Source organism: Hermetia illucens, chromosome 2 (assembly GCF_905115235.1).
Source record: "Hermetia illucens chromosome 2, iHerIll2.2.curated.20191125, whole genome shotgun sequence".
NCBI lineage: Eukaryota > Metazoa > Arthropoda > Insecta > Diptera > Stratiomyidae > Hermetia > Hermetia illucens.
This window is the reverse complement of record NC_051850.1, coordinates 97,279,776-97,306,895: the sequence shown is the minus strand read 5'-3', so window position 1 is coordinate 97,306,895 and position 27,120 is coordinate 97,279,776. Positions and strand designations below refer to the sequence as shown.

The 27,120-nt window shown below is 42.2% G+C and overlaps 2 protein-coding genes across 4 annotated transcripts; one reads left to right on the top strand and one right to left on the bottom strand.

The window, feature by feature from the left end:
* Positions 1 to 781: 781 nt before the first annotated feature.
* LOC119647750 (telomere length and silencing protein 1 homolog) lies at positions 782 to 15,532 on the bottom strand. The gene is made up of 5 exons (XM_038048869.1): positions 15,444 to 15,532; positions 15,149 to 15,377; positions 14,964 to 15,078; positions 1,042 to 1,540; positions 782 to 966 (listed from the first exon to the last, which is right to left on the bottom strand). The coding sequence occupies exons 2-5, from the start codon at positions 15,286 to 15,288 to the stop codon at positions 833 to 835; spliced, it is 888 nt and encodes a 295-aa protein (XP_037904797.1). The 5' UTR covers positions 15,289 to 15,377; positions 15,444 to 15,532; the 3' UTR covers positions 782 to 832.
* On the top strand, positions 15,418 to 26,439 carry LOC119647747 (U3 small nucleolar RNA-associated protein 14 homolog A). 3 transcript variants are annotated; one of them, XM_038048866.1, is made up of 3 exons: positions 15,418 to 15,939; positions 16,005 to 16,775; positions 24,836 to 26,439. In XM_038048866.1, the coding sequence occupies exons 1-3, from the start codon at positions 15,526 to 15,528 to the stop codon at positions 26,192 to 26,194; spliced, it is 2,544 nt and encodes an 847-aa protein (XP_037904794.1). In that variant the 5' UTR covers positions 15,418 to 15,525; the 3' UTR covers positions 26,195 to 26,439. The 3 variants fall into 3 exon arrangements, with proteins under 3 accessions (XP_037904794.1, XP_037904793.1, XP_037904792.1); XM_038048865.1 differs by having other exon boundaries at positions 24,824 to 26,439; XM_038048864.1 differs by having other exon boundaries at positions 24,821 to 26,439.
* The last annotated feature ends 681 nt before the right edge of the window (positions 26,440 to 27,120 follow it).

Genomic DNA, 27,120 nt, shown 5'->3' with positions numbered 1-27,120 from the left:
TATTATGCAATCCACTATGATGTCAAAGGAACCTTCGTCCGAAAATTAAACCATATTTGATGCATGTAACATCTCCAACGATCAGGATTACTTAAGCAATTTCACCTTCAAACAGATCGAACTGCGCTCAACACTCAGCATAACCTATCTTAAAAAATTGGCATAATTTCGATTTCCTAGCATATTTTTCATTGCATCAGACAGAAAAAACGTTTTCCCTGCACCCATTCATTACTTGATTTTGTATTTGGATGTCTCATCAACCTCACGTTGATGTGTCTGTAATTTGTTCAAATTCATTCAACCTTCTAAAAAGTAAAAGATATAATGAAAGTGAAAATCGAGGCAGCAACACTTGAATTCGAAAATCATGAATGCGCATCAATTCAAAGATCACGTTTTTCTAACGTATGTACACATCTAACTTTAAAGAAATATTCTAATAACGTTTCGGAAATTCGTTCTGCTCGCTCGCGATATTACTATGGATTTAGGTCAGGAGTTCAGTGCTAATTTGGGAGAATTAATCAAGATGATGAGACGATCTCTCCATCATGATTATAAAACTTGTGCAAATAGCAACCAGATGAACACATTAGGATTAAAAAACTCTACGAACTTTGATTTCCTCTTCTGATTGCAAATAATTATCACGTATCTATGCTTAGAATTGGTGAAAAATTTGCTTGGAGCACTGATTGCTGATGATGGCACGATTCTTCCAGTAGTCCCACTTTGGACACGGATAATGATGTCATAAATCAAAATTTCAAACAACTAATTGGTTTGTTTTTCGTTTCATGTTTATATTTCAAGTGATGGTCTAAAACATTTAATATCGTCTAAATTGCTTCTTAAACTTATCATAATAGTAATCGTCTGTGGCTTTCTTTATATTAGCAGATTTCGCTCCATCGTCATCGTCTTCTTTTTTTCTTTTCTTTGCTTCCGTCTCCTCAATATTGACTGAAAGAAAAATATTTATAGTTAAAATATAAATATAAATATCTGTAGGTACATAAACTGAAACAAAGCACTTACATCGATTATGTTGCATGAAGTTCACAGCCATATTAGTCGGTACAAATTGTGATGGTCCATCCTTCTTATTCTTCTGGTCCCGCAATAGTTTCTGCTTGGCTTCTTCAGTTGCTTCAATATTTTTAATTTTCGCCTCGATCCCAAGATCCACCTCTGGGATTCCATTAAGCATTTGATTCGATAACATTTCTTCAGAACGGTTTGATGAGCTTTGTCGCAAATGATCTGGCAGCGAGTATAAAGCAGCTTCTTCAGGTGTCATGTACTTCCTTTCGTTCTCTAATTCAGCTGTTTTTTCCTCCGTCTTAATACCCTTCCTTTTCTGTAGCTGTTGTTCAATATACTTCATCATCTCCTCATCTTCATCTCGTTTATTTGTTTCCGCGGAAAATTGAGTACCGATACCCACGTCGTAAGGATCGTCAGCTTCCTTCATCTTTCCCGATTTGAGGGCTTGCATATTAACCATTCCCCCAGTTTTCACATTGAAAGGGTCTTTCTGTACAATATAGCGCATATTAGTTTAATTTCGTATTTACTATAAACTAAATAAATATATTTTGGTGGATTTTTAACTTTCTAATTGATCCTTCTTAACAATTTTAGATAAACTTGGAAAGAAAATTACTAGAGGTCAAACCAGTAAACCCAGGAGAAAGTGGAAACTGAGTAACAATTGAAATATTCGATTTCTTCTTGAAAAATAGCCAACATAATAGCTCTTAAAGAAGAAGATCCAAACTTATTCTGTAGAAGAAAGTGCTACAAAACATTGGCAATATTCACTAAAATACACCGATTAGATTTCATTATAATGATAGACTTCATCTAAGATTCGAAATTTCCTGACTTTTACCTCGGGATTGCATTTGACGCACTGATCATGATTATGAGCAGTGTACTGTCTGCCCAAATCCAACAATACAAATATTCGGTTCTAATCTCGAAAGGGAGCAAAACGCATTAATCCTGATAGCCGTTTTAACAATTTTTCGAAAAAATTGATACCCTTCTATCATTCTACACCACTTAACATTCTCTCTACGAAAGTTTACCAGCGTAGCATAGCTGGCAATAGGGGCAAATCGTTTATATGTACCCGATGTAATTCAATGTGCCATACAAAATATAATTAAACTCCGAAGGTTTTGAGTCAATGGCGACAGTTTTCTCTGAGCTTCTCCGCTGCGAAATTTCCATTGAGGCAATTTTACTTGTAAACAAGATAGTTTAATAAACTTAGAATCATAACAATAATTGGTTTAATAATTGATCATTGTCCTCTACAGAAATATTTTCATTTGCTGCGTAGTCTACAGTGAAGAGCCAACATGCATATTAAACTACTCCTCGCTCTTGCCATCGAAACATACAACCTGAAGAATAATAAATTCTAGATAAAGGCTCGGCCAGGTACACCTCGTAAATTATTTCTTTAGCTTAATAACTAGAATTTATTTTCACGTAAATGAACTTTGGTAAAGCATGAAATACACAAATCAACAGACTGCAGCATCCGTCCAAGAAGGTTCTAGCGCGAATTTTGCGGTGCACTTAAGAAAATTGCCGGACGCCGGCACCCTAGCGCCTATCCATTGATCGGGAGAGGAATGTATGCCAAACTGAGAGAGCGTCTTCACCAATACGGATTGGATAACTAGCCTAGCGTAGCTTACTGAGCCGGATTTTATTTACAACCAAATTATCACAGTATCACTCATGGATTTCCTCCTTGTGGGGCTAGGAAATCGCCCATCTTCGTCTTATAAAGGGTCAAAAAAAATTCTCAGTATTCTCCAATCGAAGACAAAATTGAAAGCTTGTGCTTGTTAGGAACTCCAGTTTCTGAGGAATGAGGAAAAAGAAGTTTCTGAGGACTGGAAAGATCATTAATAATAATCGTCGGCGCAACAATTCAATTGGATCAGTGCCTTGAAGTGTGTTAGAGCACTTCATCCAAGACCATAACGGTACACTGCAGTACACTGTAGGAAGCAACGTGGTCAGCATTGCGCTCACCCAAGATTATCACCCTGATTTGATTCAGGCACTCATTCACAGTTGAGTCGACTGGTATCAGATGTCAAATCACGATACAAATCCCACTGCCACCAGTGAGATTTGAACGCGACCTTCCGTACGACAACCTTGTGCTCTAACTACTCAGCTATCCGGACAAGATCATTGCCTTGTACAATAGGAGCTTTAACCCCATGTTTTTGTAAGGTGGCTGTGTTGGCTACCAACAACTGTACGCAGATTTCGTTATCACACCTGTTATCGATTGTGGCTTTCGACTCCTGATGACCTTTGCGAATGGCTTGAATTCGATACTTGTCTAATCCAAATTCCATCCGAATATCACGGTTAAACTTGTCTATTCGCAACAGACTTCTAAGGTGGTCAGCAGTACCAGCATACAACTTGATGTCATCTAAATAAAGCAAGTGTGCCAGCTTGCACTTAGCACGTAGGCCATATTGAATTGCAAAGCCATGCCTTCATCATTCAGTAGGCATGAAAGGGGGTTCAGTGCCATTGTCATGTTTTCGTTTTTGTGGCTGACATCGCCATCATGTACTTAATTTTGCCTTCATTAATGTACAGCCAAAGATCTCGTGTCAGTTGCTTGATTTGTATGAAGGCAGTTTGCACATCTGATGCTGATCACATTAATACCATCCAACGATTTCGGTGCCGAACTGTTGCTAGCGGCGACTGCAAGCTACGTTTTTGGCAGTCTATTTCTAATAAGATTTTCACTGCGAGGTTCCTTTGAAAGTTAAGGAGCATAACAAATGTACAATATGGGGGATAAGAATGCTTTATATGAGAAGTTTCCCGAAGGTGATATTGTTATGGGTGACCTGGGTGCCAAGGTCAGTTCTGACAATACTTTAATCGGGTTTGTAGTGGTCTGGCATATTCTTGGTGACCGTATCATCAAGAATGAAAAGTTTGTAGATTTCTGCAGCTTTTATTGCCTTTGTCATCTGCGGCACTTAACATAGACCCCACCATAAAGTCAGTTGGCTTTCAATAGATCGCCTTATTATTTTGTTGAAAATCTGGAAATTCAACTATCTTAACACCAGCATCAAATTGATCAAAGTCTCTATATCGGTTCCGATTTGCATCAAACCTTAGAGGAGACAAATTAGCAAAAGAAAAGCGATCACATTAGAGGTAGTCGCATTCAAGTGACCGAAGTCGGTCGGAGCGTTAGCTCCGAAGTTATAGCTGTTTATATCGTATTATCTCGCTGCGCCATCATAGTTATACATAGACTACTGAACTTTCATATACTACGTATACGTATACACTGCTTGCAGTTGCAGCCGCAAGAGAATCCATGTTTTGGAGTCTAAAGAGAGAATACTATATGACCCAGGAATCCGCAACTCGATGCAAAATAAATAAATTAATTTTTAAAATGAAAAAGACTAACTTGATACATTGTAACAGTGCCTTTGCGGTTAATACGTCATTTCATTCATCCAGGTTGCTCTAATTCTTAGAATAATTTGAAGATGTAGTTTACCATCAGTTAGGATCACTAATTCGAGACACTTAACTGATAATGTACATGCTGGTATCAACGAGACCAGCTATCACAAACTGCTTTCTTAAGACCTTCGTGTTATAAGAGACGGTCATTCCAAATCTGCACAAGTCGCTTGCTTTGTATTGAGAAGTTAGGAAAACATTATCTATATAACAGAGCGTACAGTAATCAGAAGAGGAATCAGAATAGCGTAAAAACATTTCCTTCCTTTCACCGATGTAGATCCGGAACATTTTCACATGTACCGCCCATACTGAAATTTGCTTTCTGGATCGACTGCACTGCAAGGCCGTCAGGTCCGATCCATTTTTTCGCTACATTGTTCTGATTGTATTCCGACATTTCTGCGGATGATAGAGTGCATTTCATCATTTTATTATCAAAGAGCACTATAAAAATGATTGTCGGAGTTGAGCATCAGCCTCTTCATATCATCCTTCCGAGTTCGAACCCTGGTTCTTCAAGGTCATTTGTATTCGCTTTCCACAGCCTTGTGTGATGTGAAACTGGAGCAGTCTCACTGCAAATCGAAATAGAAGCAAGTCGGAATATCGGAAGCTGGCGCTTCGAATATAAAGGATTTGTGTTCATCTTATGTGAGAAACTTTCTACACACATTTTCCCATTTGTATATGGCTAAAAACCCAAAATATTCCTTCATATTATATTTTTTTCGAAATACAAGATATACGTAGATATTATGCTCACGCTAAACAATCAAACATTGCCTATTACTAAATACTACATCGTACACCTAATTTCGATTCAGTTCACACATATAAAGTACGTATATTGGATACCGCTTATTCAATGTACAAATATGTCTATCTGAATTAGGCACTTTCCCAAAGCTTCAATTACATATACATATAAATACATACATATGTCTATCTCAAGTAATTGATATTGATATATAAATTATTAAAAAACTAAAATGAAATGTTCGTTTTGAGAATGATGGGGTCCTAAGTCCGCATCAACTTAATGCTGGACCGGACCAAATGGGGAGCAACTTACTCCCTCTTTTCTGGTCCATGGACCCCCCGCTTAGGGCTTGTACCCAAACTTGTCAAAAAAGCAAGCGGTGACGGTTTCTTACCAGCGCAGAGGCAAATCGTCAGACGCTGCCTCACCTCTGCCCTGGGAGCAGCGTGACCGTAGTGGCTCGCAGATGTTGAGTGCTCCTTTATATAATATATATAATTTATATATATTATATATATTCGCCAACACCTTCGAGGCGTGCCTAAAAGAAGGAATATTCCCTGCCCAGTGGAAAAAGCAAAAGTTGGTGTTGCTTCCGAAGCCTGGCAAGCCACCTGGAAACCCAGCGTCTTATCGTCCTATCTGCCCGTTGGATACAATGGGGAAGCTGATGGAGAGAGTCATCTACAACAGACTCCTGCCCATCGTCGAAGCCAGCAATGGTTTGTCGGAACGCCAGTTTGGTTTCCGACGCGCCCACTCTACGGTGGACGCAGTTGGCATGGTGGTAAACCTGACAAAAGGTGCACTGATTTCTGGCGGCTGCTGTGCCGTGGTGGCGTTGGATGTCAAAAACGCATTCAACTCGGCCAACTGGAATAGAATTAAATGGGCGTTGGCTGACATAGGTGTCTCCGGATACTTAGCGAATTTGGTGGAAAATTACCTCTCAGAGAGGACTCTCTGGTACGGGACGGATGAGGGCCCCAAAGAGTACCTTGTCACAGCCGGGGTACCACAGGGATCGGTACTTGGTCCCCTGTTGTGGAATATCATGTATAATGGGGTGCTTGCTCTTCCCGTCCCAGAGGGGACTACGATTGTCGGCTTTGCTGATGACCTAGCTGTGGTTGTTGCGCGAAAACGGAAGCGATCTTAATAACGAAACGCAAGAAAAATAACACTGTAAAAGTGGAGGTCGGTGGACATACGGTCGTATCAAAGCCGGCTATCAAATACCTGGGGGTAATAATTGACACCAAATTGAGTTTTAGGGAACACCTAGAGTATGTATGCCAAAAGGCAGCCAGTGCCACCAGGGCACTTGCAAAAATGTTGCCAAATATTGGTGGGCCGAAACATTGCCGGAGGTTGGTGCTAGCCGGAGTGGTGCGCTCCATCCTGCTCTACTCGTCGCCTGTGTGGGCAGAGGCGCTTGCAGACTCTCAGAGACGGAAGCAGGTGAACTCGGTTTACCGGCGGATGGCTTTGAGGGTTTGCAGTGCTTTTAGAACCACATCAGATGAGGCAGTATTGGTGGTGGCAGGCATGATCCCGGTTGACATTCTGGCCAAAGAAATGAGTGTCCTGTACAATGCAAGACATATGGAGGGGCATGCACAGCGTAGAAATGCGACAAGGTCAGAGTCGCTTGATCTCTGGCAACGCAGATGGGACGAGTCTGCGAAAGGTCGGTGGACGCACAGGCTCATTCCCAACATTAGGGTTTGGCTTGAGCGAAAACAACCACATTACCCAGTTCCTCACGGAGCACGGTGGTTGCTACAGGCAGTATCTGCACCGCTTTGGGTTGGATGATTCTCCGAACCGTTCCAGATGCGATGGCATGCCGGAGGATCCAGAGCATGTGATGTTTCACTGCCCACGATTTGCGATGGAGAGAAGGAGCTTAAACCAGGTGCTGGGCAGGAGCGGGACCCCGGAGAGCTTGGTTACTGAGATGCTGGAGTCCGAGGAGAAGTGGCTTGCGGTTGGTTCCGCAATCATCCAAATGCAGGAGGAGTTGCTGAAGGAACAAAGGAGGAAAGCTGCAAATAGGAGAAGGATGAGTGCCTAAGAGCAAACTACCCCGCGAAGTATTACCTCAATGGTGGTCCCGCGGGGCTGGGGCTGGAGAGACCGGGGGTGGTTTTTAGTGGGTGTGAATCCCACACGCGCCACAGCTATTATTAACAAAGTTATAAGCGATAAAACTTTGCAATTTTTTGGGAATTTCGTGCATTGTGCAGCATGTATGACGTCAACATATCAATTCGTCAGTACCACAACGAAGTAAGTTCATATGAATGGGGTCGCAAAGAATTATTTTGTTTTAGTTTTTTAGTCATTTGTATATGCATATCAATTATTCTAAACAGACATGTGTGTATGTATGTATATAGTATATGCGTGCTAATGAAATTTGCGGGTAGTGTCTAATTCAGATAGATATATTTGTACATTAAACTAGCCGTATTTAATATACGTACTATATATGTACATATGAATGCTTTTATGCACGAAGTAAATCGGAAAAATAGCTACGATCAATTTATATACGTGCGTATATATGTACAGTATTTGGAAATATGCAGTTTTTAAGGTTTTGTGTGAAACAAAACCTTATTAGAATCGAGACATTAACAAAGTTATAGGGGGTAAAACTTTACCATTTTTTGTGAATTTCGTGCACTCTACAACCTGCATGATGTCATCATCACATATCAATTCGTCAATACCACAACGAAATGAGTTCTTATGAATTGGGTCCCAGAGAATTATTTTGTTTTAGTTTTTTAGTTATTTGTCAACCAAACATGTGTGTATGTAGGTATATAGTACATGCGTGCTAATGAACTTTGCGAGTAGTGCCTAATGCAAATAGATATAAGAAGTAAATCGGAAATATGGGTACGATCAATTTATATACGTGCATATATGTGTACAGTATTCGGAAATAGGCAGTTTGTTTTGATTAGGGTGAGGAAAATATCTATGGCTGTAATGTCTACGTATGGCTTGTAGTTTGGAAAAATATGAAGAAATGTGTTGGATTTGTAGTTATATACGTATTGAAAAATGTGCATTGAAGTTTCCTACATAAGATGAACACAAAACCTTTATCCCGAAGCGCGAGCTTCCGGTATTCCGACCTGTTTTATTGCTGGATGGAAACACTAAATTTACCAACACATCCCCTAAAAAATCAAACCCAGTTTGAAGTAAACGTCCATCCATTTTATTTTTTGCAGCTTTGCAAATAATCCTGAAATGTAAATCGTTTTTGATCATAAAGATCAATGTGATGCGAACGAGGAAGGGAGTGCAAGTAAAGTAGAAATCGATGGATTTGTACAGACGTTTGGTGTGAAAAAAAACGAAGTATATCGGCAGCGGTCATTTTAAAACGCCAAAAGCCTATTTGGGCGACAATACTTATGAAAACGAATAGGTACTCCCCAAAAAAAAATAAAATATCGGCATTTAACATCAGCAAGGCAGAAAATAAGAAGAGGTTGAAATGCACCACAGAAATGTAGATTGAAAAAAACGTTCGTCGATTAGTGTATGGAATTTGGATTCGAAGTATATTTTCACTAGCTTCAAAATCCTGGAAAGTGGACACATACATATAGTTGCATGTACGCTTAATGAAAGTTTTCCATCTCTTCTGATAATGAAGAGCGACAAGCAATCTCAAAAATTCAATCAAAAAGACGAGAAGAGCAGCGAATCGAAAAGAGGAAAAAATTAAAAAACCAAAAATAAAATTATGTAGAAACGATTCGGTTACACATCAGTAGTTCTGCTTCGAACTGGGATTATGTTAAACATCAATTGCACTTTGTCGCTTTCATCCACACTTTCTAATAGAATCTAAATAAAAACAATTGATTTTTTCCTGAAACGGGATATATTATTTATTAGTATATATGTATTTCGAATACAAGTTGTGCCCTTCTTCAGTACCTGATCAACTGTTTATGTATTTTCGTTAATAATTTCCAATGTATATTTTGGGGTTTCAATGGAAAAAAACCACGATTTTTAAAAAATTTTCTTCACAACTCCGCCATTTCAATGTTTAGTAAGATTAAATTATAATCAAGCACTAAATTAATTCTTTTTGTTTCAAATTTTTACAAATTATGATCTGCGTGCCATCAGCCACCCACCGTTTTTAGAGGAGTCCACTTCGCAAAAGAAAAAACGAGGAGACAATTATTCTAAAAATATCCTTGCTGTAAAGGAAAGCGTGAAAGGATCCCCAAAGCTCTCTGTGACTGGTCGATCCTAAGAGTTAAGCGAGGCCAGATTACATCGAATTCTATACAAGGACGTGAATTCACATGCTTAGGACATTCAGATAACTCCAGATCCTCAAATTGATCCAACATATTCATCGAAAATCGCCTCATGAGGTAGATTTTGCTTTGTATGAAGAAGTAAACATTTAATCGATGGGGCGGCATTCGAATTTGGGTCAAACCCTTAATATCTGTTAGAGCACTTCATTTCAAAACCACATCGTATACTAGGAGGGAATGTGGTCAGCATTGAGGTCACGCAAAATGTTTACCCCGATTTGACTCAGGTGCTGAGTGGACTGGTATTCCACTTCCAGCCACGATAAAAATCCCTCTGCCACGATAAAAATACCTCTGAGATTTAAAACACGACTTCCTATTGCAACAACAGTGCTGTAATCACTCAGCCATCCGGGTACAAGTGTACCAACGAAAATCTTGGAGAATATCAAACATAACCGATGCGTCCTAAAAAGTGGGTGTTTGGTATGCTTTGTGGTCAAAATGTAAGATCGACCTTCACTTCTCCGAGATTGATAAAGAACATAGTTCACTGTGAATTCTTTGCGATAACATAACTATTTTTTTATTTTAATTGACCAAACGGGCATTAGTGATATGAGCCACACAGTGCAAACCAACATCGAGTTGAATGTGATCTAAATTAAAAACTGCTTAATATCATCAAAAGAAAGTAGGCTCTTCATGATTTCGTGACTTTTTGATGTACAGAAAGAACTAACAAATGAAAAAAGTAAAGAAGGAGCTAGAGGCCCAACTTTGCAATATCACACACTAGAAATACCAGTAAATGTCAATGTCCATCAAAATCTGCGAAAATGAAAGTCTGCGATTTATGCTGACCACTAAGTCTCCGAAGAATTTTTGGCCCCCTACAGGTTGCGGTGGGCGGGTCACCTAATCCGTATTGATAGGGATGATCCAGTCCACAAAGTTTATAAGGGCAATATCTATAGTAGAAAAGGAAGAGCAGGCAGACCCTGCCTAAAATGGAGCGATGGAGTAGGTCAGGATGCCAGACAGCTTTAGGGATATCGAACGATGGTGTCTAAAGTTCCTTACAGAGGCAGACCTAGACCGGATACCGGCTGTTGCCTTTTTGATGATGATGATTAATTTGGCTACATGCTAACCCTGCGGATCATTTTAGAACAGTGTACGGAGTTTACATATCCGCTTAAACTTATCTTCATTGATCGAGAAGACTTACAACGGGATCAAAAGGGAGTGTAAATAGAGTGCTCTACGCAGGAGGTACGATACGGAAGGCGAAACGTAAATAAAAAATCATATACTGTGTAATGGGAATAATGAAAAATTCAATGTTGCACATAATCGACGAGAACTTAGGACTAACAACCAGCAAAAGAGTACGACATCTGTTGACAGAGAGCTTGACGAAAAATCATATGGTAAAATGCAAAAGGCTTTTGCAAAAGTAGGCAGAGTTCAACGAGGTCATCACCGGGCCTCAGTGATGGTTTGCTAAGGTGTTAGCTACGAAGGTGCCGCTTGTTGATGAAAACACTGCCAGGAGCATATCAAGCAGATATATTGGAAGCCATTGTTAAATTTCTCAATCAACCCCTTTTCAAAAATCATCATTAGGCGTGCCAACAGGACTCTGTGCAAAATTTACATATGGACATAGTGAGTACCACGATAGATGACTGGTCTAATCGTCTCAAAGCTTATATCAAGCCAAAGGTATTCACTTGGTGTAATCATCTCCTTTTTTATATTGGCAATATACAAACGTTTTGATTCTACATCATTGTATGTTCTTAACAATATTTATGGGAATACTAAGTATATCTTCATTTTTCGCCTAAGGTCACACTTGATATCGCTCGACGCATTAACAGCGCCAGATTTACTTTCGCTGTCTTATCCAAAGGTCGAGTTGAGATTGTTCTGTGTTGCTGTATTGGAGTAGGACATGGAAAGTGATCACCATCGTTACTCAAAACTTTGTCTGCTACGTATCATCTCGGTACTCTGATACCTTTGAGGGCAAACAGGCTAAATCCTACCTTATCTCTCTTGGTGACAGGTCCCGCGACAAGCCGACCAAGAAAATGCATACAATGTCGTTACAAACATGATGATCGGATTGAGTCACACGAGCCGTCCCCGCTTGTGTTCGGGACAAAGGCTGAAGAAAAGATGTTGATCAAGAGGTGGAATTGACAGTGGATCGATCACCCGTTAAGGAGGGGTGACAACCACATCGTTGGCTCCGCTGTGCACTGGAATCCACCATTCCAAGATGGCCCACAAATGCCCTAGGACAAGGAGTGCAAGCGTCTCTTGGAGTCCTGAAAGGAGCTAAGTGCATTTCAGCGAATCGCGAACGATGGCTCCTAAGTCGGCGCCTATGCCTCGTTAAAGGGCGAATGGCAAAAATATACAGTAGAATCCCGATAATTCGTATGGCCAAGGGGATCGGGATTACCAATTACCGAGAGGGTACAGTAAAGAAAATTTACTTTGGCGATCGGCAAATTTGTACGAATTAAGCGGAAATACGAATAATCGATGTACGAATTACCGGGAGTCCACTGTATTATTATTTCCGCCTTCTCCTTTTCATCAACAGAACACATACAAAGAAATATTTCACTTCTCACCCTACAACTTTGTTTAGATTTAGAAAATTAACTGAATGTGAATCGTTAGAGCAGCTAGGCTTAGCACCTTGAGGTCTACTTCTATTGCGAATCAATCAGTCAAGCAGACTATCAATTTCTTCCTCGACGCAAGGGGGAAAGATCGTTTACCACGCGTGGAAACTTACAAAAGGAATTATCCTTCATATAATTGTAGTCTTCCATTGGATAAGGATCGTATTTTAAAAACTTAAGGAAAGCTCCGCACACTAACGAGGGTTAGGATAAGAAAACTCCGAACCTGTAGACGCCTCCCAAGAACCATTTCGGCGGTTTTCCTTATGAAGTCCAAGTGTCGACCATTTTTTCCTATAATATATAATAATAATCGTTGGCGCAACAATCCACGTTGGATCAGGGCCTTGAAGTGTGTTAGAGCACTTCATTCAAGACCGTAACGGTACACTAGGAGGCAATGTGGTCAGCATTGCGCTCGCCCGAGATTATTACCCTGATTTGACTCAGGTACTCATTCACAGCTGAGTCGACTGGTATCCGACGTCAAATCACGATACAAATTCCACTGCCACCAGCGAGATTTGAACCGCGACCTTCCGTACGACAGCCTTGTGCTCTAACCACTCAGCTATCCGGACACTCAATATATAATATATGCCGATAGAAATATACAAAATATTGTATACGGCTGTGGGGTCGGCAACTGTGTGTGTGTGACACTTATTTTGAGAGCGTATGCATATTCTGTACATATTTTTCTAAATGCGCTTTTCAGCAAACTTCTTTATTTAAATTAGTTGACATCATTGTCAACGATCTATTCGATCGATTTGGCTCAATTTTAAGAGATTTTATTAACGACACAACTTAAAAAAAGTTAAAAATTGGAAATGCCTCCATTTTGTCTTTCGGGGATCGGAAGCTGCATGGGGAACCGGAAGCTGAACGGGGAATCGGAAGCTGAACGCTTCAGGTATGAAAGGTTTTCTGTATTTTTTATACAATCGTATTTGGGTGCGCATTTGTACATAATGTAATGTTTATACATTTAGTCTGTCGGACCATTCACTTTAGTATAATATTGACATTCGAAGTTTTAGAATGCAATGAATTTGCCTAAAAGTGGCAAATTTGACCTATTATAACTCGGTTAGCAATAGTGCGATTTTCAATTTCTAAACAATATACTGGGCTACTAAATCTTTTTTTCGGATTTTCGGGTTGGTTAGTTTCTGAGAATGGGTCCTTTGCAACCAATGTCAAAACTAATACCGGCTTCGGCTTATTTGACATCCAAAATTACTATATTCGATGGGGAAAAATTTTACACCTCGCCTTTGCATGTATACTCCTCTTAAACTCATCGTGGAACTATGTTACTCACTAAATACAATAAAGATAGGAGACTTCAACTTTGATATCATTGAAAACTTTTCCTATCATGGGTCGAAAATTACATCTAATAACAGCTACCATGAAATCCACGCCAATTTCAGCTTACAAAAACTGTTTCGCTCGAGACGTCTCACCATAGGGTCAAGGCTCTTACTGTACAAAACAATGATCTTGCCAGTCCGAATGTATTTCTGCGTCCGAGAGAAGAAACCTCCGAAGAATTTTTGGCTCCCTACATGGAGATGACCGATTCCGCAGCCTCCATACTGATGAAATCTATGAGCGATATCACGACCATCTGCTTGTGAATAAAATCTGGTCCAACAGGTTGCGGTGGGCTGGGCACCTAATCCGTATGGATGAGGATGATCCAGCCCGGAAAATTTACAACAGCACTATCTATGGTAGAAAAAGAAGACATGGCAGCCCCTGCCTCAGATGAACCGATCGCGTAGGAGGACAGACAGCTTTTAGGAATATCGAATTTGTGGATCTCGGCGCAAAACCGGGATGTCTGTCTGTCTGTCTTTACTAAAGCAGGCCTAGACCAGATACCCGTTGTTGCGCCGTTGATGATGATGACATACAAATACACTTTTCTACCAAATTTCTATCAATATGGGTAACCATTTCTGAGATATACGATGTGTAAAACAGGCGAACGGACGCACAGTAAACCGATTTTATTTTACACGAATCCTTAAAAAGCGATTTTCCGAGGCAACCATATCAAAGCCAAAAAAATTCAATTTTATTTTTTTGTATTTTTTGTACGAAAAGGATATAATATATAAATAAATCTTTCTATAGATAAAAATTTTATAAATTTGTTAAAACATACCAGACGGCCTCAATTCCACACCAAGCATACCCACAGAAAGGAATAGAATTTGGTAGATTAGTACTTAAGAAAGAATAGGAATTTCTAGCTTAAAGCCGAGATGGGAATGAGGTGAAGGATCACTTGATGGTAGCGGAGGGGCTAGCCAGAAACAAACTGACTGCGCGGGACTGCTCTACATTAATTCAATGTTTCACCTAAGCGCGGGGCCCGAACCAAATCCAAGAACAGCAAATATGCAGGAGGGAGGTCACCGAATGAAAGGAGAATAAGTTTCATTCGAGGAAGATTGGATAATCATGGTCTAAAATATTATGAGTTGCAGCCTATGCAGAGTATTTTTCTAAAATATAAAACTAGCTACTATTCCTGTGATAACATTGAAGGAAACGAGAACTGAAATGATTCATTAAATCCTCAGAATTGATCAGAACCTATACTCCCTTCCTATTTCTACTTACAATTGCCACTTCCTCTTCTGGTGCCAACTTCTTCCCTAAAGCCAATCCAACCACGCTTACTCCATGTGGGCGACTGCGAAGTTTCTGCCGTTCCTTAGTCTCTTCCAGCTTGGCCCTGCAGCAGAAAGAAAGTTCATCATTTACTTAATCGTTTGTTTCACCTTCCTTAATTTTGGGATGCTTACAGTATTTGGGCCTCGGTGTCATCTCCTCCACTTTCTTCATCGGAAGATTTTTTTCTTTGCCGCAATTTTTTCTTGTTTACACGCTTAAAACTAATTATTCCGCCACTTTGGCTGCCTGACTTCGTCTCGTCCTCCGACATTGTTTACAAATAAATGACAACTTAATGTTTTGTTAGTTTTGACAGCTCAATTGTGTCCTATGCGACCAATGCGCCATTAACTGTCAGCACTAGAAAGAAAAGTTATTGGTAAGTGTAAACCCAGCTGAGAAGTCGCACGTGGTTATCAAACTGACAGTTGACCGCTGGTATCGCAAAGTGTTTTGGTTGTTTTCGCTGTTCTGTTTCTGTCGGTTCAGGAATTAAAAAATTATCAGCATGTCGGCTTCTGAAAATGAGAATCAAAGCGGTGGAGAAGAAGAGGTGGACCCAGCGGCGCATAAACAACTGCTGCGTTCAATTGGCCAGTTAAGTAGAAACCAACACATACGAAAGCCGACACGCAGTGAACCTGCTTTGGCGCGGGATGAATTCCACTTGGTCAAGCCGTTATCCACCGACGTGCAAACAGTGTCGATGGGAGATGTTGTTAATCTCCTTCGCAAAACTAGTAAACATATAGACGCCGGAAAGCAATTGTCGAAAACGCAGCATCAGAAAAAGATTTTACAGAAGCCGCTGGAAAAACCGGTCGCGGAACGGATCCAAAGAACGATTGGGTATGAGAAGGTAAAGAAGGACCTCTCTCGATGGGATGCAGTTGTAGAGCGGAATCGAGTCGCCGAGCAACAGGTGAGGCGAAATAAAACGGCAACTTGCTGTTGGCGGAATTGTTCTTAATTGGCTTCAAATTCCAGGTTTTCCCGCTTGACTATGAGGAAGTACATGCAGATCTACCGCCTCCGAAGAAACCGCGAGGAACAACTATCAAAAGTGATCTCATGTTGGAGATGGAAGCCGTTGAAGCCAAGCTTAGGGAGTTGAGAGGAACTCAGCATACCGACGATGATGAAGCCAAACGACAAGAGCGACTAACTCGCGAGGAGCTCATTGCGCGACGTAAAGAGCTCGCATATCTGCGTATTAAAGAGTCGCAAAAGTCTGCCCGAGCGCGTCAGCGAAATAAGATCAAATCCAAGAAATTCCACAAGTTCTTGAAGCGTGAAAAACTAAAAGAACAAATCAAGGAATTTGAGCTGCTGCAGAAGACAAATCCTGAAGCTGCACTCGAAAAACTAGAGACCATTGAGAAGAGTCGCGTGCTGGAACGTGCAAACTTACGCCACAAAAACACTGGAACGTGGGCGAAAAATTTACAAGTGCGCGCGAAATATGATAAGGATGTCCGAAAGGATCTTGCTGAGCAGTTGGCATTGAGCAGGGAATTGACGCAGAAGCAAAAAGATGCAGCGGAGAGTAGTAGCGATGATGAGGCAAGCGACGAAAGAAACGGGGCTGACAAAGAGGAGGTCGATCCGTTCAATCCTTGGTTTAAAGGAAGCAAGAAAGCTGAACAAGTAGATGAGGTGGCCGAATTTTTAGGTGGCTATCGAAAATATTGGACGGAGAGGAATGCGAACGAGAAGGCACTGGAAGAATATCGGGAAGATTCTGAGGATGATTTGGAGGTAAGTGCGTACCTTAGGATTTATTTTACCTCTAAGTGTAAACGCGCATAAAATACGAATAATGCTGGACAGTGTGAAGAACGCACCGGCCCACCGCGCATTAAACGGTGGCGGTTTCGTGAGAAAGAAAAGAAACACATTTGGAGTAGTTCCACCTGTTAACGCAATTGAAGGCGAGGAAACAGTACACATTGCATTGGATCTAGAGGAAGTGTTTGACCGCAATTCTTCGAGATAATGTCAGAAATCAAGTTTCCGATAGTCAGATAGCTATCATACTGGCAACCACTTGACAGACACCTCCGATGTTCAATAAAATGTAAATGTACCTATGTCATAGTATAAAGGTTGAATTTTATATATTTTACTATTCTTATTGATAGAATAGGTTTCCTCTGCAGCCAGACATTTTTGGCAGTTCCAACACTTGCTGGACCAGATACTAGCATTTCAACAGTTATAAAGGGTTTTCCTTGTTTTATGTCTTTGGGTTGATGGATTTAGTGTTTTTGTTCAGTTAGGCTACTTTAACTACCACAAATTGAGCACCTAGGTCGAAATTATGTTAGCAAACTTTCATCACAGTAAATGGGAGATTATTTTCTGCCACTGAATTAGTACACTGTGTATGTAAAAATTCGAGAAAATGTGGTTAAACAGTTGAGAAACGCGATTTTTGGATTTGGAAAGCTTTTACTTTTACACGGCTTACTCTCTTTTCACAAATGTACTTTCGTTTTCTACAGTGAAGTCCTAGCTACGATTCAATGTTAATTCCAATGCTCTGCTATCGCAGTTTTTCACTTACTTTGATTTAAGTGGTGTAAAACTCCTAAGACCGTGACTGCTGTTATGGGAGTAAGGAGGCAAAGTCTAGCCGGCTCGGATCTTTAGAGCCACCCCGTAGCATTCACGAAAGAAAGCAGCTTTCCCACCCTTGCAGCTAGAAATCTCTGTAAAGTTCCCAAAGAATAGTTTATCCAGTGTCCGTAGCCTGACTCTAGCTAGAGCTGGGCAATCGCAGACAAAGTCCGTGAGGGTTTACCTTTCTTATCCGCCCAGTGCCCTGTGCAGACCGCCGTAATCTTGAATGCATTTACACGCGGCTGGTACAGGAGCTCTCGTGATTCATCATCAACGGCGCAACAACCGGTATCCGGTCTAGGCCTGCCTTAATAAGGAACTCCAGACATCCCGGTTTTGCGCCGAGGTCCACCAATTCGATATCCCTAAAAGCTGTCTGGCGTCCTGGCCCACGCCATCGCTCCATCTTAGGCAGGGTCTGCCTCGTCTTCTTTTCCTACCATAGATATTGCCCTTATAGACTTTCCGGGTGGGATCATCTTCATCCATACGGATTAAGTGACCCGCCCACCGTAACCTATTGAGCCGGATTTTATCCACAACCGGACGGTCATGGTATCGCTCATAGATTTCGTCATTGTGTAGGCTACGGAATCGTCCATCCTCATGTAGGGGGCCAAAAATTCTTCGGAGGATTCTTCTCTCGAACGCGGCCAAGAGTTCGCAATTTTTCTTGCTAAGAACCCAAGTTTCCGAGGAATACATGAGGACTGGCAAGATCATAGTCTTGTACAGTAAGAGCTTTGACCCTATGGTGAGACGTTTCGAGCGGAACAGTCTTTGTAAGCTGAAATAGGCTCTGTTGGCTGACAACAACCGTGCGCGGATTTCATCATCGTAGTTGTTATCGGTTGTGATTTTCGACCCTAGATAGGAGAAATTGTCAACGGTCTCAAAGTTGTATTCCCCTATCCTTATTCTTGTTCGTGCTTGTGTTTGACCAGTGCGGTTTGATGTTGTTGGTTGATTCGTCTTCGGTGCTGACGTTGCCACCATGTATTTTGTCTTGCCTTCATTGATGTGCAGCCCAAGATCTCGCGCCGCCTGCTCGATCTGGATGAAGGCAGTTTGAACGTCTCGGGTGGTTCTTCCCATGATGTCGATATCGTCAGCATAGGCCAGTAGTTGGGTGGACTTGAAGAGGATCGTACCTCTTGCATTCACCTCAGCATCACGGATCACCTTCTCGAGGGCCAGGTTAAAGAGGACGCATGATAGCGCATCCCCTTGTCGTAGACCGTTGTTGATGTCGAATGGTCTTGAGAGTGATCCTGCTGCTTTTATCTGGCCTCGCACATTGGTCAGGGTCAGCCTAGTCAGTCTTATTAATTTCGTCGGGATACCGAATTCCCTCATGGCCGTGTACAGTTTTACCCTGGCTATGCTATCATAGGCGGCTTTAAAGTCGATGAACAGATGGTGCAACTGTTGTCCATATTCCAACAGTTTTTCCATCGCCTGCCGCAGAGAGAAAATCTGATCTGTTGCTGATTTGCCTGGAGTGAAGCCTCTTTGGTATGGGCCAATGATGTTCTGGGCGTATGGGGCTATCCGGCCTAGCAAGATAGTGGAGAATATCTTATAGATGGTACTCAGCAACGTGATACCTCTATAATTGCTGCACTGTGTGATATCTCCCTTTTTATGTATGAGACAGATTATGCCTCGCTGCCAATCGTCAGGCATTGATTCGCTGTCCCATACCTTGAGCACAAGTTGATGAACCACTTGGTGTAACTGGTCGCCTCCATATTTAACCAATTCGGCTGTAATTCCATCGGCTCCTGGCGACTTATGATTTTTTAGCCGATGAATTGCACGGACTGTTTCTCCTAAACTTGGTGGTGGCAGTATTTGTCCGTCGTCTTCAGTTGGCGGGACCTCCAACTCGCCGATGTTCTGATTGTTCAGTAGCTCATCAAAGTACTCAACCCATCGCTCTAATATGCCCATTCTGTCGGAAATCAGATTTCCCTCTTTGTCTCGGTAGGATGAGCATCGAGGTGTATAAGGCTTCATCCTGCTGACTTGTTGGTAAAACTTCCGCGCCTGGTGCGGTTGCTCCCTGTACTTTTCTAGTTCGCAGACTTGTTGGTTCTCCCAGGCTTCCTTTTTCCGTCTGTGAAGTCGCTTCTCCGCTCGACGGAGTTCGTGATAAGTCTCTGCGCGTGCCCGCGTTCTTTGAGAATGCAACATTACTCGGTATGCGGCATTCTTCCGTTCCGTTGCTAGCTTACATTCATCGTCAAACCAGCCGTTCCGACTCCTTTTGCGGCTGGGGCCAAGTATATTTGTGGCCGTATCCATGATAACGTTCTTCAGGTGGTTGTGAAGATCATTAGTTGATGCTTCATCTCCAGGTCCTCTATTGACTGCGGTTATTGCGGCATCCATTTCCCTCTTATAGGTGTCGCGGAGGGTTGTGTTGTGGATGGCTTCAGTGTTCACTCTCACCTGATTGTCAGAGGGGATTCTAGGTGGTATTGTTATTCGAGCTCGGAGCACCATGCCAACGAGATAGTGATCCGAGTCTATATTGGCCCCCCTATATGTTCTGACATTCATCAAGGCTGAGAGGTGGCGGCGTTCGATCAACACGTGGTCAATTTGGTTGAAAGTGGTCCCGTCTGGAGAGGCCCACGTATGTTTGTGGACCGCTTTCCGCGCAAACCAGGTACTTCCAACAACCATTTCGTGTGACCCTGCTAATTGAATAGTCCGCAGTCCGTTATCATTTGTTTTTTTCGTGTAAGCTATGGGAGCCAACGTATCGCCTGAATACGGGCTCCTTCCCTACTTGGCTGTTAAAATCCCCAAGTATGATTTTGATATCATATCTGGGACAGGCTTCGAGGGTTCTTTCTACTGCCTCGTAGAAGGTATCCTTCTCCGACTCTGCAGTCTCCTCTGTAGGGGCGTGAACGTTTATGAGGCTTATATTTCTAAACTTGCCTCGCAAGCGCAGAGTGCATAGCCGTTCGCTTATACTTTCAAAGCCGATAACAGCAGGTTTCATTTTTTGGCTGACTAAGAAACCTACTCCGAGCACATGGTTTACTGGATGGCCGCTATAATATATGGTGTAGTGGCTCTTCTCCAGGACAGCCAAATTCTCCTTAACTTTGCACAGCTCGTAAGCCTTCGCCGTCTAAGGCCCACGTCTGATGGGTAGTGCGAGTAGATTCGGCTCCCGACAGCCGCTAGCGAAACACCGACGGTATTTACCGAAGGGCTGCCAAAAGCAGAGCCTCGTCTGGCTAATTCGTCAGCCCGCTCATTCCCCTCTATGTTCCTATGCTTGGGAACCCACGGGAGGGTAACTTTGGGCGTGTCATCCAGAGAGTTCAGCACGTCTCTGCACTGCCTCACCCACATGGAAGATGTCGTCGCTGAGTACAAGGCCTTGATGGCCGCTTGGCTGTCGGTCAGAATGGCTATGTTACGCTTGGGGCTCGAATCTTGCTCCAGCCATCGACAGACTTCCAATATCGCCAGTACTTCCGCTTGAAATATATTGGCGAAACCTGGTCTCCCAGATTGCATACACTGTGTGTGTTCGAGAAAACCCCCGCGCCGACTCCACAAGCTATCTTTGATCCGTCGTTAAAAAATCATTATCATCATCAACGGCACAACAACCGGTATCCGGTCTAGGCCTGCCTTAATAATGAACTCCAGATATCCCGGTTTTGCGTCGAGGTCCACCAATTCGATATTCCCAAAAGCTGTCTGGCGTCCTGACCTACGCCATCGCTCCATCTCAGGCAGGGTCTGCCTCGTCTTCTTTTTCTACCATAGATATTGCCCTTATAGTCTTTCCGGGTTGAATCATCCTCACCCATACGGATTAAGTGGCCCGCCCACCGTAACCTATTGAACCACATTTTATCCACAGCCTGACGGTCATGGTATCGCTCATACATTTCATCGTTATGTAAGTAATGGAATCGTCCATCCTCATGTATGTCAAAAATTCTTCGGAGGATTCTTCTCTCGAACGCGGCCTAGAGTTTGCAATTCTTCTTGCTAAGAATCCCGGTCTCCGAGGAATACATGAGGACTGGCAAGATCATTGTCTTGTACAGTAAGAGCTTTGATCCTATGATGAGACAGTTTTTGTAAGCTGAATATTCTCCTATCTTTCTTCTTCCCGTTTGACCAGTCCGGTCTGATGTTGTTGGTTGGTTGGTTTTCGGTGCTGACGTTGCTACCATGTACTTGCTCTTGCCTTCATTGATGTGCAGCCCAAGATCTCGCGCCGCCTGCTCGATCTAGATGAAGGCAGTTTGTACGTCTCGGGGGGTTCTTCCCATGATACCGATATCGTCAGCATAGGCCAGTAGTTGGGTGGACTTAAAGAGGATCGTACCTCTTACATTTACCTCAGCATTAGGGATCACTTTCCCGAGGGCCAAGTTAGAGAGGACGCATGATAGAGAATCCCCTTGTCGTAGGCCGTTGTTGGTGTCGAATGGTCTTTAGAGTGATCCTGCTGCTTTTATCTGGCCTCGTACATTGGTCAGGGTCAGCCTAGTCAGTCTTATTAATTTCGTCGGGATACCGAATTCTCTCATGGCCGTGTAGAGTTTTACCCTAGCTATGCTATCATAGGCGGCTTCAAAGTCGACGAATAAATGGTGCAACTGTTGTCCATATTCCAACAGTATTTTCATCGCTTGCCGCAGAGAGAAAATCTGATCTGTTGCTGATTTGCTTGGAGTGAAACCTCTTTGGTATGGGCCAATGATGTTCTGGGCGTATGGAGCAGATAGAGGAGAATATCTTATAGATGGTACTCAGCAACGTGATACCTCTATAATTGCTGCACTGTGTGATATCTCCCTTTTTATGCATGAAGCAGATAATGCCTCTATGCCAATCGTCAGGCATTGATTCGCTGTCCCATACCTTGAGCAAAAGTTGATGAACCACTTGGTGTAACTGATCGCCTCCATATTTAACCAATTCGGTTATAATTCCATCGGTTCCTGGCGACTTATGATTTTTTAGCCGATGAATTGCAGGGACTGTTTCTCCTATACTTAGTGGTGGCAGTATTTGTCCATTGTCTTCAGTTGGCGGGACTTCCAACTCGCCAATATTCTGGTTGTTCAGTAGCTCATCAAAGTACTCAACCCATCGTTCCAATATGCCCATTCTGTCGAAAATCAGATTTCCCTCTTTGTCTCGGCAGGATGAGCATCGAGGTGTGTAAGGCTTCATCTTGCTGACTTGTTGGTAAAACTTCCGCACCTGGTGCGGTTGCTTCCTGAACTTTTCGAGTTCACAGACTTATTGGTTCCCCCAGGCTTCCTTTTTCCGTCTGTGAAGTCGCTTCTCCGCTCGACGGAGTTCGTGATAGCTCTCTACGCGTGCCCGCGTTCTTTGAGAATGCAACGTTACTCGATATGCGGCATTCTTCCGTTCCGTTGCTAGCTTACATTCGTCAAACCAGCCTTTCCGACTACTTTTGCGGCTGGGGCCAAGTATGTTTGTGGCCGTATCAATGATAACGTTCTTCAGGTGGTTGCGAAGATCATTTGTTGATGTTCATCTCCTCTGTTGACTGCGGCATCCATTTCCCTCTTATGGCTGTCGTGGAGGGCTGTGTTGCGGATGGCTTCAGTGTTAACTCTCACCTGATTGTCAGAGGGGATTCTGGGTGGTGTTGTTATTCGAGCTCGGAGCACCATGCTAACGAGATAGTGATCCGAGTCTATATTGGCCCCCCTATATGTTCTGATATTCATCAAGGCTGAGAGGTCGCGGCGTTCGATCAGCACGTGGTCAATTTGGTTGAAAGAGGCCCCGTCTGGAGAGGCCCATGTATGTTTGTGGACCGCTTTCCGCGCAAACTAGGTACTTTCACCATTTCGTGTGACACTGCTAATTGAATAATCCGCAGTCCGTTATCATTTGTATTTTGGTTTAAGCTATGGGAGCCAACGTTTTGCCTGAATACGGGTTCCTTCCCTACTTGGCTGTTAAAATCCCCAAGTATTATTTTGATATCATATCTGGAACAGGCTTCGAGGGTTCGTTCTACTGCTTCGTAAAGGGTATCCTTCTCCGACTCTGCAGTCTCCTCTGTAGGGGCGCGAACGTTAATGAGGCTTATATTTCTAAACTTGCCTCACAAGCGCAGAGTGCATAGCCGTTCGCTTATGTTTTCAAAGCCGATAACAGCAGGTTTGATTTTTTGGCTGACTAAGAAACCTACTCCGAGCACATGGTTTACTGGATGGCGACTATACTATATGGTGTAGCGACTCTTCTTCAGGAAACCGGTCCCTGTCCAACGCATCTCCAGTAACGCAGTTACATCAGCCCTATATTGGGACAGGGTATCGGCTAGCTGCTCAGCAACTTCATCTCTGTACAGGGAGCGCACGTTCCATGAGAAAATGCGCAAATCGTTATTCTTTTGTCATTGCCGAGTTCGTCGTTGTGTAATCCGTGCAGTCCTAAGCTCCTGTTGTTATTGAAGAATACTGAATCATAACCTTGCAAACGCCGCCGGTCTTCCAGTTTGCCTTGCTTGGAAAGACCACAACAAAGTTTCTCGTGAGGTTCAGTTTGCGTGTGGCATATTCTGCGGGGAATGCCCATATTTCCCGAGGTACTTCGTCTAGGATGTTACTGTGGCGGTAGGACTTCGCTGTCCAGCATCCGGCCTCACGTAGTCTGACGGCATTGCGCCCTGCAACGTATTTAATGTGGAGGTCTAGGGGGAGAAGATTCAGAAGTACATTGAAAGCAACTGCCGGACAGGACTGCAGAGCCCCAGTAGCAGCTGTACACCCAATTTTTTGAATCCTATTAAGCTTCATCCTATTGTATTTTTTTGCTCAAAGTCTGCCGGAGACCTAATTTCTTTGCAAAGGTTCTTTTGCAGGCATAGAAGGGTATACAGACCGCCTCAGTACTATGTTCAATCTCCAACAACGTCAACAACATACTAAACTGACAAAGTACCATAAATTAACAAACATTACAAGCTAGGTAGAAATGATACAAATGCCCATTTAAATATACTTATATAAGCAATACACAAAACCTTTCATACTTGAAGCGCTCCGCTTCCGGTTTATCGACTTGTTTATGACTTGTCATTGAATTATAATATATAGATTCCTGAAGGTTTGTGACTTAAATTAATCTTTTTCTTTATTTCTTTTCAGCAGAACAGCTTGCAAAATGGTGAAAACGAACAGCCCGGCTCTGACGCCAGCAACGACGTAGACGAATCTAATGAGGCGACAAATGAGGCTGTGAACTCAAATAGTGGATCGGAAAATGATAATGTTAGTGGCAATATGGATCAAAGCAGTGATTCAGATTCCGAGTTCTCAGCAGGCGAGCTTGAAAAATTTAAGGCCAAATTAAATTATCAGAAAAAGAATGTGGAAAATTGTCGCGGAAAGTTTACAACTACTGCTTACTCATCTCCTCCACTCGTTAATGGAGAACATGGGAAGTTGAAGAGAAGGAAACAAACTGAAGAGGAAGTATCGCCACACGCGAAAACAAGAGGAACATTGAAAAAGAAACGCAAACAACCCATCGTCGTAACCTCCGCGGGCGGAACTGATTGGGTTGTTGAAGACATTGGAGAGACACCAAGTAAAAGTGTTGATATAGATGACATTTTTGATGACGCTGAGAATTTGCTCCAAGAGAAAGTTCATGAGAAAATCTGCAAATTAAGCAAAGATCTAGAAAAGCGTGAACAAAGAAAACAAATTAAAAAAGAGAAGAAACATAAATCTAAAAGTTCGGATTTGAGCTTCAAAGTTAAAGCGTCTCAACCTGAAATAGATGAAGAACTTTTGGAAACGTCGGCTAATGGGGAGCCTGTTATCGAGAAACCGCAAAATCCACATCGGCTTGCGAATTCTAAAGCGGATAAGCCTTCGAAACAGGATGAAATCGATCCGTCGAATATCGCTCAAATAAAACCAAAATCCTTGAGGACCGCTCTTCCAGACATGGTGAATTCAGAGGAATTTTTCGATGAGCACGATCTAAATGAAAAAGTACAGATGACGATTGCAGAAGCTTTTGAAGATGATGATATTGTGGCTGATTTTGAACGGGATCGTGAAGACGAGCGGAAAAAAACTGCTAACGAAGATGTCGACTTGACACTACCTGGGTGGGGTTCCTGGGCTGGCTGTGGTATATCCAAGGAAAAACAAACGAAACGATTGATTTTGAAGTTCCCAAAAGAAGCTCCTCGGAGGGACGATAATAAGAAAAATGTTGTTATTAATGAAGACGGGAATAAGAAGCTGAAACAGCACCTGGTGTCCGACTTACCGTTTCCATTCAAAAGTGTTCAAGAGTATGAAGCCAGCATTCGGGCTCCGATTGGTCGATCCTTTGTTCCAGAAACTGCTTTCAGAATGCTTACACGGCCGGCAACTGTGACGAAGTTAGGCACTGTAATTGAACCGATGAACGACGAATTCTTAGTTAAGGCACCGAAAGCACCTAGGAATGCTGTAGATAAGCGAATTGCAATTATGGAAAAGAATAAAAAGAAGTCAAAATAGACAAGTGTGGTGTTTTACTCTTACTAGCTTGCTCTTACCAAATTCACGTGTTATTAGCTGTATATGTGTATATTTAATAGTTAATTGAAAATACTCTAAACCTGATGACTTCATCCAGTAAATCCAAAAACCAGTCGCTATTTTCCTGTATTGGGGCCAGTGGTTGCCTGGTCGCATTTTCTAATAATTTGCTCGAATTGTATCTTATTATTGGAATGTTGTTAATTACAATCTGATAAATAGGAGATTCGTGAGTTTGCTTCTAACGGATTCCTTTGCAATTACCGACTTCTGCTATGGCACTGATATAAGTCTTAACCTTACTAAGATTTTTAGATGTTTGTCAGCAATGAATTATCATGTAATTTGATCCAGATTGGCTCAGACTTTAATTTTTAGCGCAACGACTTCATAGGATTCTACTCTTGGTACGCGTTTTACATACGGCCATGAATCTTTTCGACTGTACAGTTGGCATGTGTGCATTCTAAGACTATTCTTGGAAAAAAAAAGAATGTTTTTTTCTCTGGGAGAAAAAACTCAACCACCTTAAAGGGCTCAAATAGTATATTTGCCTAACAACAGATAGTTTTTGGGAATTTAAAAAAACTACTGGATCGAATGTTTTGCATTTTTAGGGTATATTTTTGCGTAAATAATGTGTACGTGATGAAATTTTGGGAAGGAAATATTCGATCCCCAGCCATCTTTGGAGTTTCAAAAAAAAGAATTTTCCTAGTGCTGCAGTGATTATGACTTTTACAGTGCGACAAGTCAAAAAATAAACAAGCTGGAAAATCGGGAGCTCGGCGCTTCAGGTATGAAAGGTTTTGCTTGCTTCTTCTGTGAGTATATTTGAGTGGAGAACTATGCCATTTGTACGTAGCCCGTTATGTCATCATCATCATCAACGGCACAACAACCGG